The sequence below is a fragment of the Engraulis encrasicolus genome, chromosome 1, assembly GCF_034702125.1.
Source record: "Engraulis encrasicolus isolate BLACKSEA-1 chromosome 1, IST_EnEncr_1.0, whole genome shotgun sequence".
Taxonomy (NCBI): Eukaryota; Metazoa; Chordata; class Actinopteri; order Clupeiformes; family Engraulidae; genus Engraulis; species Engraulis encrasicolus.
In genome coordinates, this window is record NC_085857.1 from 48683355 (window position 1) to 48693354 (window position 10000).

The 10000-nt window shown below is 42.0% G+C and overlaps 1 protein-coding gene across 1 annotated transcript in view; it reads left to right on the forward strand.

Annotated features, from left to right (window-relative positions):
* The first annotated feature begins 296 nt into the window (after window positions 1-296).
* The window catches only part of LOC134457889 (complement C3-like), an 11975-nt gene continuing 2271 nt past the window's right edge, over window positions 297-10000 (forward strand). Inside the window, exons 1-6 of the mRNA XM_063209899.1 lie at window positions 297-502; window positions 743-800; window positions 1519-1611; window positions 2019-2252; window positions 3090-3165; window positions 3563-3725. Of these exons, the coding sequence (XP_063065969.1) occupies window positions 299-502; window positions 743-800; window positions 1519-1611; window positions 2019-2252; window positions 3090-3165; window positions 3563-3725 (828 nt within the window). The 5' untranslated portion in view covers window positions 297-298. The remainder of the gene's footprint in view (window positions 503-742; window positions 801-1518; window positions 1612-2018; window positions 2253-3089; window positions 3166-3562; window positions 3726-10000) is intronic.

The following is a 10000-nucleotide window of genomic DNA, read 5'->3' on the forward strand; positions in this document are numbered from 1 at the left end:
AAATTTCTTGTTCACTCACAAAAAGGACCTCCCTTTTAATGCCTTTTCATTTCGAGACGTTTCAGGCCAACACAGCCCCTTCTCAGACACTCTTTACAGGATTTTTACCTGCGGTGTACGACTGAACAAGAACTTTGAGCTGTTATGCACCTGTATGTTGTTAACAGGTCACTAATCATTGTGTCAAAATGACATTTCTTTCATGTTGTCCTATGAAAAGATATACTTACAAATCTGCGAAAATGTGAGGGGTGTACTCACCTCTGTGACATACTGTATCTATCGGTATCAGGTGCACATGAGGCTGATGGAGAGTCAGACTATCTGCAGCTTAGCAACAGGATATGGAGGCTACATCGTCACGGTAACGCTCCGTGCTAGGACCACCCAAAGTGTGCCCTTTGTCATCATCCCCATGGAGATTGGGACACACTCTGTTGGCGTGGTAGCGGTGGATATGCATAGACGAAGTGATGGTGTACGGAAGCACATTGTTGTCCTGGTAAGTAATGTAACAGAGTTGCACACACACACATGCTCATAATCACACACACACACACACACACACACACACACACACACACACACACACACACACACACACACACACACACACACACACACAAAGATTGGCAAACACACATTGTAAATACAAGAGCATGCACACATACACTCATGCAAACAATTTAGTTTGTATGAGTGCAAGTATTCATGAAAGTATATTGTTGTATGTCTATGCTAGCCAGCAGGCATCCAGAGAAAGACAACTGTGAAGTTGGACATCAACCCCTCCATCTCTGGTAGGAGAAAAATATATTTAATTTTTTAATTTAATTATATTTATCTATCGTATTGGACTGTATCTGTCTGTTTGTCTGTCCGTCTGTCTGTCTGCCAGTCTGTGTGTCTGTCTGCCTATCTGTGTGTCTGTCTGCCAGTGTGTGTCTACTTGTCTGTCCGACCGTCTGTCTGTCTGTCTGTCTGTCTGCCAGCCAGTCTAATTGTCTGTCTGCCTGTCTGTCTGTAAGTCTGTCTGCCTGCCTGTCTGTCTGTCTGTCTGTCTGTCTGTCTGCCAGTCTAAGTGTCTGTCTGCCTGTCTGTCTGTAAGTCTGTCTGCCTGCCTGTCTGTCTGTTTGCCAGCCAGGTGGTGAGTGATTCCATGTTCCACATTGATTTATGCCAACATAACAGTAGAGGTTTATTTCAGCCACATGTAAAGGGATGAAAATACAGTATACCTGTTCTTTTAAATGTTTTCCACGTACAGTATGGTGTACATGTCATTGTCTGATTTTCCTTCTGCTGATGCTAACATCTAATATCTCTATATCACTGTGTGTTTGTGTGTGTGTGTGTGTGTGTGTGTGTGTGTGTGTATGTGCGTGTGCGTGTGCGTGTGCGTGTGCGTGTGCGTGTGTGTGTGTGTGTGTGTGTGTGTGTGTGTGTGTGTGTGTGTGTGTGTGTGTGTGTGTGTGTGTGTTCACATGTGTGTGCGTGCGTGCGTGCAATCTCATTCAGGGGCTTATCTGACCACTGTTATTGGTCCGTGGCTAGTTGACGTGATTGACCCAATTCCCAATATGCCAATTCAACACATCATCACAGCACAAGGTACGTTATCTACAGGTATGTCTGTGTGTGTGTGTCTGTGTGTGTGTGCGGCACGCGCGTGCACACATGGTTGTATGCGTGGGTGTGTTTTTGTGTGTGTGTGTGTGTGTGTGTGTGTGTGTCTGTATGCGTGCGTGTGCCTGTGTGTGTGCGTGTGTGTGTGTATGTGTGTGCGTGTGTGTGCGCGCGTGCACACATGGTTGTATGCGTGGGTGTGTTTGTGTGCATTTGTGTGTGTGTGTGTGTGTGTGCGTGTGTGTCCAAATGTTATGCCTATTCAACACGTCATCACAGCACAAGGTACGTTATCATACAATGCCGTGTGTGTGTGTGTTTGTGTGTGTGTGTGTGTGTGCGTGCGTGCATGCTTGCGTGTGTGCGTGCTTGCATGTACTGTGTGTTTGCAGCCCAGCCCCTGCAGTCCCGTACGGAGGTGGGGATGATCCAAAGTAGTGAGTCTCTAACCCCCCTGCTGACCATGCGATGGGGAGGAGGAAGAAGAGTCGGCAGAGGAGGAGGAGGAGGAGGAGGAGAGCAGGACCTGGTCGCCATGACAACTCCTTTGGTTGCCACCTACTATCTGGACCACACCCACCAGCTGAATGACATGAGGACACAGGCCGTACGCTCCATCAGCCTGGGTAAGTACTCTGGAGTCAATTCAATTCAATTCAATTCATAGAAGCTTTATTAGCATGACAAAAAATATTTTGTGTTGCCAAAGCATTGGTTGAAGATACATTGGTATACATTGGATGAAGTAAGTGTTAAAACAAACACACAAATGAATGCTTGCAATTGCATTGATAATATCAGCAAGAAAAGAAAGCAAACAGTAACGTGTGTGTGGGTGTGTGTGGGTGTGTGTGTGTGTGGGTGTGCATAGTGTGTGTGTGTGTGTGGGTTGGGGGTAGTGGCTTTTGTGGTGTCTATTCAATGTCCCTCTGTCTATGGCATGCACTGACATATTTGGCAGCAAACGTTGCTGTCTGCCCTTGTTGTCCTTGTTGTCCTGTTGTACTCTGGAGTCTCTCTCTCTCTCTCTCTCTCTCTCTCTCTCTCTCTCTCTCTCTCTCTCTCTCACACACACACACACACACACATTCACACACACAGACACATACCGACACACACACATGCGCATGTACACGCACACATACACGCACGCACACACACACACACACACACACACACACACACACACACACACACACACACACACACACACACACACACACACACACAGTAAGAATAACCACAGGAAGACACACTCTATAACGTTCATCGGTGAAGAAAAGTGAAGACAATGCACATAACACATACACGCACACGCACACGCACACGCACACGCGCACACGCACACGCACACGCACACGCACACGCACACGCACACGCACACGCACGCACGCACGCACGCACGCGCGCGCACACAAGCACAGGCAGTTCTATCCTTCCTCCTGAGTGTTTTTATCCCTCAGGTTACGAGAGACTGCTGGCGTGCCGAAAACAGGACGGATCCTACAGTGTTACCAAGACTACAAGAAGCAGTACATGGTATCTATCTATCTATCTATCTATCTATCTATCTATCTATCTATCTATCTATCTATCTATCTATCTATCTATCTGTCTGTCTGTCTGTCTGTCTGTCTGTCTGTCTGTCTGTCTGTCTGTCTGTCTGTCTGTCTGTCTGTCTGTCTGTCTGTCTGTCTATCGAATATCATACGACAAAATCATGCATGCATCATGTTTGTATGACAGTACATCTATCTATCTATCTATCTATCTATCTATCTATCTATCTATCTATCTATCTATCTATCTATCTATCTATCTATCTATCTATCTATCTATCTATCTATCTATCTATCTATCTATCTATCTATCTATCTATCTATCTATCTATCTATCTATCTATCTATCTGCACTCTTTGCTTCTTTCTCCATCCAGGCTGACAGCGTATGCAGCTAAGCTCCTCTCCATGGCCAGTGGCATCATCAGTGTTGATGGAGCCGCCATATGCAGCGCCCTCTTGTGGCTGGCTTTAAACACGCAGGACTCAGACGGGGGCTTCCGCGAGCACTCTCCTGTCCCATACACTGCCTCCATCACAGTAAGTACAGTGTAGTAAAAAATTTATATCGGCAGACAAACAACTCAGGTGGTAAGCACTGCAGATTTTATTGTTAACGGCCGGAGAAGTTACTGCGTGGAGACAGGAAGTAATCCACTCAGCAAAGTCTAAAGTGGATACAAAGCCACCCCTATTTAACCATTTCCCTCCCCCACAGTCCATGTCGTCAGCTTCCTCTGTGCATGTGGGGTCCCGCATGGCCGGATGTCCACTGTCCATTGTCTTGTTGTCCAGCATATGCCATTTCACATGTGTTGTTCAGCAGCCACATCAAGTAGATGCACATGTTTCCAATAATGTTGAGTGTCCAGTGACCCATTACAGAAAAGCTTACACACAAGAATATGTAAAATAAAATGAGAATATAATATAAGAATAGTAGAAGATTAAGAAAACTAAGATAAAAATAAAAATTCTCCACATTCTCCCCCCTTTGGGAGTTCATACTCACATTATAAAAGTAACTACTGAATACACTTTTCTCTGGTGATCAAACATTTCTTCCTAAATGTGTTTAACCTACACCAGACCACACACACAGCCTAATTGACACCCAGACGAACAACATACCATTCATGGACAGACACCCAGAAACGCCAGCAGACGAGCGGGACACACCATGCCATATTGCTTGTGCCTGCCCCTTTTAATTTCTCTCCCCTGCCCCTTGGAGAGTGCTACCGTGGTTTAGCTGTGTCCACAGCAACTAGCTGTCCGTTGCATGATTGACAGCCTGGTAGTCCGCATTCATCCACCAACATCCCAAATGTCCACCACAACTAGTCTATCATCCACTAAGCGCCAACTAAGATATATGATGCATTGTCATCACAGAGTATCCATCTGGTCTTCTTAAATTTCAACAAGTACAGAGTGATACTCTCAGGTTGGAGCAAAAACCCAACGGCTCAGTCAAAAACCACTACCCGCCAATGAGCAGTGAAAAATACTGACTAATTTGGACTAATTTGGGCAAAATTCTCCAACGGCCCAGCTAAAGCTGCAACCCGACTTTGTCTGCTGAGAGTAAACTCCAGTTACAAAACAATATGTGGATATGTATATAAAACTAAATAACACATGGTCATGTGTAAAATAAAACATCCTAACTATAGGTATAAGTAATTACTAATGAGTAAAATAATAAGGTAAAACACTCATTCACAACTTTGTGTCATAAAAGAAAAGTCAATTGTTTAACAACAATACTATTTGGCAGTGCACGTAGGATATCCGTATTCTGAAATATTAAATTACCTCAGACTAAGAACCAGAATGAAATTTAATTTCTTGAGAAACATTGTCTTCTTCAGCCACCTCTTCACCAGTTGTTGTAGCATGTCCTTGTCTATGCATAGTCAAGTGATAAACATTGGTAAAATGGGACCATAACCTTTATCAAATTTTAAGTGACTGCTTCCGTTGCTTGCTGGTAATTGTCATAATGGTGACTATGGTGCCATTGTCACAGTTCTCCCTTGCTGAGGCCTAATGCCCCCCTTGGATAATCTGCTAATTTACAACCCAGTCAATAGACAACAGAGGTCATCCAGAGATCGGTCAAGGCCTAGGCCCTTCCATCTAGCCGGAAACTGCACCCAACACATTCTGTGGTCGAACTGAGGCTGGTCACATGATCACCAGATGGCCCCATGCCTAATTTCCTTGTCCTTCCTGGTAACTGGCCCCTGGTCTTCTCCTCTGCCAGTTGATGAATGGGACATGTCCTCTTCACCCCCTTGTTGCTACTGTGTTCCTCCAGTCCTTAGTTAAGAACACAGGCCTGGATTGTCCTGGATGTTTCCTGTCCTGGATTGTCCTGGGGTTTGTGGTGCTCTCAGAGTTCTGTGGAGACACAAAATAGAGAAAAACCCAGCAGTATCCATTCTTGGGAGAAACATTGTTCTATCTTTGATACCAGTGTAAAACAATTTCGTCTTCACATTAATCACATATTACTCTTTTAGACTTGGCAATTTGGTTTGATGCACAAGAGTGACAAGAGTGTCATCTTTATCTCAATTAGGCCATTTAATCTTTGTCCTTTTACAGTTGCATATTGTATTACACTGTTATCAACAGCTCAAATTGAGTCAGTCATCTTCACAAGGTTGACAAATACATATATGTTAAAAACCAGTTTAAAATCATTGTTCAATTTAAACATTTGGGAGTGACTTTTGACTCCACACTGAGATGCATAAGAAGAGAACCTGCGTAACATTGTGAAAGTATTCACAATTTCCTAATTGTTGTTGATAAGACCAAGCTTAAGTCTTGCACAAACATCCTTGATTTTACCACCGTGCCATAATAGACATGTATAACTTGCTCAGTTTTGATAACCTCATCCTTTATTCTGATATATGACTCATGCACAAAATTATTCACGACATTACTTCACCATCTTTGAAAACCTTTAGCCAACCCTTCTCTGAACACATTGACAGAGCCACCAAGGGAAACTGTAGTTTCTCAAGTTGGAGTACTCTCCCACTCATCTAAACAATTTCTCACACAAAGTGTACATCACTATAAGTGGTCATTATGGTTAATACGTGTATTTATTACTTTGCACATAGTCCCTGTCCAAGTAAACCAAATAAGCTAAAACTTGAATTATGCTTCATGTATCCCCCAGTATTTTCAGAATTTGCAACCTTGTATAATATTCTGGATGAAAAATAATTTTTCTCACGCTGAGGAAGGATAATACCTCAAACATCTGACTCGTATACATTTCTTCATCATTGTATTATAATCATTTCTCATTTGGATTCTTTGCATGTGTCGAAGTATACCAGAAACCTTTATAGATGTGCTTAGAGCTCACCAATGTTAACCATTTCTAGTTCAATGCTTGATATTTTTGTTTTTAATTCCCATTTTCTTTCGTCCCCTTTACTCCCCCTTTCACGGCTAATGCACCATGCAGCCGTGAAAGACTCCGTCAACTCTTGTTTGAACCCTGGCCTGTCCAGTGGCCTATGACTCTGGCTTGTGAACAAGCCCATTCACAACTGCTCTGGTTGTAGGAAGTACGATGTAGACACAAATAAGAAAACCTTTGTGTTGTCTAACTCTATCTACAGGGTGACAGGGTTCCTCCAGCTGTCTACAAGCTCAATTCACGACTAATTTAAGACAATTTTAAAAACACATTATTGTTCATACAATTTGTGTGCACTCAAGTTGACACCAGTCATATGCGCCAAAGATTGTATATATCTTCTCAAAGACATTCTTGTAGTATTGCCTTGGGTAGCGCTGCTCATCATTTGAGGCTCAGACATCCAAGTGAGATTACGTTATTCTTTCCGAATTCATTAACTCAGTTTTTTGAAGACTCTGTAGGAACCCTGATTTCTTTAATTTTCTATCCCCATTTCTACAGTTGGAAGCCATATAGCCAGGGTATTCATAAGACATACTGGTGTTATATTAGACAACATCTTGTCAAGTCAGTGGGGAGGGTGTTTAGAGTTAGTCTGGGTTAAACAAGAATGGGGATGCAGAGTTAGGATAGGGATTTCAGACAAACAGTTTTCATGCAATAGGATTTGCACCATGCATTCTGGCTCCAACTGTTGAAATGGCTAACATATATTTTAGATTTTGGAAAATCAATTCATCAATTCAATCAATTTCATATTGTCTCAAATATTCTTTTACCTCATATCTTTTCACTCATTCATACAGAAACAAAGTCAGTCCAAGTCGTTTTCGGTCAGTCAACATTGGTTCAGATCTCCTAAAACCAAACCCAAAACCGGCATATCTTGGGTCACAGATTTGTGATTGCCGTAATACTTAATGTATCAAGGATCCAGTATGCCAGAGTAGAGCATGTAATCCAATACATAACTCTCAAATGACTAAGTTGCAACTGGTTTGAAACATACCCCTATGGGCAAATACCCTTACACAACACCATTGTCTATTCACCATGACCATGTCGCCGATGATGTTATAGGCTCTTAATTCAGTATCACAATTTCTATAATTTCACCAAATATCACCAAGTCACATGCATTGAGTTGCACCTGTGTATGAAATGCACTATAAAAATAAATTTGACTTGACTTGACATATCAATGCCAAATAATAGATATAGGTTGCGCTTTTGCTGGTATCACTAATTAAGGCTTAGACTATGTGTGCCTTTTAAAACTATATCAATGTGCTCTCAAATTCTCTAAACAAAATTACCATATCTTCTGTTTTGTATGACCATGCCTTCTAATTTGTAACTTTACTCACATCATTTGAATTTAATGTTTCAAAAACATAAATTAGTTTTGACACAAAAGGGCCTTGTGTGCATGTATATAACCAACCACAGGGAAGTGTAGCCTCAGGCTAGTTGTGGATGGGTCCATGGCTGGATGTATTTGCTTAATGGTCCCTCTTGTATGGGACAATCGCCACCCTTCACATTATGTGAATGTATGTAAATATGTGTGATATTTTTAATTGATACTATGTCTTCTGCCAGCAAATTCTTCCTCCTTATCCTAGATTTGTAGCTATTGCTGCATACATTTACAGTCTATGTGTGTGAGTTTCGGCTGATAGATTTTCAAAATAGATATGCTTAAAGTTATGTTGCATCTACAGTGAATATGTCGACAGGGCACATCCCTTGTTTCACTGTGTGTATAGCGTGCTGTGTTCACGTGAGCAGTTACTCCTGCTGCTGTTGTAACGGATCACTCATACGTGGTCCTCTATTTACCATACAGTTGCGTGCAATGTGTCCCAATTTTCTGCATCTCCAACACCTAAAAGTATTATTTGAAAATGTTCCATTACCATGCCCCATGTGTGCACTCTTCCCATTTTGCACACTAGATAGATAAAAACTTAAGGCTGCTTCATGGATTTCATTCTGTTTATTCTGGTCTGTTTTTTCCTTGATCCTCTCAAAATTTTCTGCATACTGCAATAGCTCATTGGGAGCTGCAGAACTCCATGTAACCAAATGATTTTTCACATACTCAATTACATCCTTTTCACCTCCTAAAATGAAATATTGTCTGATGAGGGCCTGCTTTTGTTCTGGAGTTGTGTTTACTCCTCCATGCTTAGACACTGCCCGTGACACTCTTCCAAGAAATTCTCTTGCTGTTTCTTTGGATGACTGGGAAATAGACATTTTGGTCCAATCTTCAGTGGCCGTATAAGATGCCCTTAATGCTGTAAACATGTTGTCTAGGGCCTGTTGATATCTGGTCTCCCCATCTAGCTGTGCCATCACAACTGGGGGTCCAGCTTGGGCTGCTATTGCTGGGGCAGTACGCTCTAAATCCATGGGCAAGTGCTGGCGTAGCTGCAACCAGTGTGATGCACATTTTTGAGAAAGCACTACAGCCATTTCTGAGGTTGTTGGTCTGTAAAGATCATCCATACGTCTGATAGCCTCTACAAATGCTGTTATGCCTTCTTCTGGTCTAGGTAATGCTGCAGCGACTGACTTTAACTCATCAGGGAGCCATGCTCTCACAACATTAATTAAATTTCCTTGCGGACCAGGCATTTGGATGATTGGTGCCTGAAACACATATTGCGGGGTATCCCGATAAGAAGGAGGTGGTATCTCACTACTGGTTAGCATATGTGTTGCTGTTGTGTGATCTGTCACCTTGTCTGTGTTAACATAACATGCTTTTTGTTCTTTGGGCTGTCTCCTTTTCTGCTCCCTTTCATTTGCTTCCTTTTCCCATTTTACAAATAATTCTGGTTTAAAATGTGTCTTTTTACCTTCCATCATTGCCCTACATTCTTGTAACCTTCTGATACTTAATGTCCCACTCAAAGGGAATGCTCCCCGTGTCCATCCATGCCACTTACTTATGACTCTCTCATCCACACATTCTGCTCCATACTTTCTATACATATCTTGCAAGCATCCTGGGTTATTGACACCATTTGGGATTTTCAATGATTTGCTTTTGTTTAATCCCATTATTAGTAGTTCTTAATAATATATTGCCTAATTGGCTTAGCCCAAAAGCAGTATTATCAGACACACCATCAGTCTCTTGCCAACATATATAATAAGATTATTATTATTATGATCAATAATTACAATAACATATAGCTTTCATCCACCTTCGTCGTTGTCACACTTTCCTTTTAACCTTCCATTAGTTTAGTTATTCTTTCCAATTTTTTAACAAAAGGCAGAGATCACTAGTCTCCTATATTAAATTACAACAAAAGTTATCCAACCAAACATTGGTTGAGCACATCTG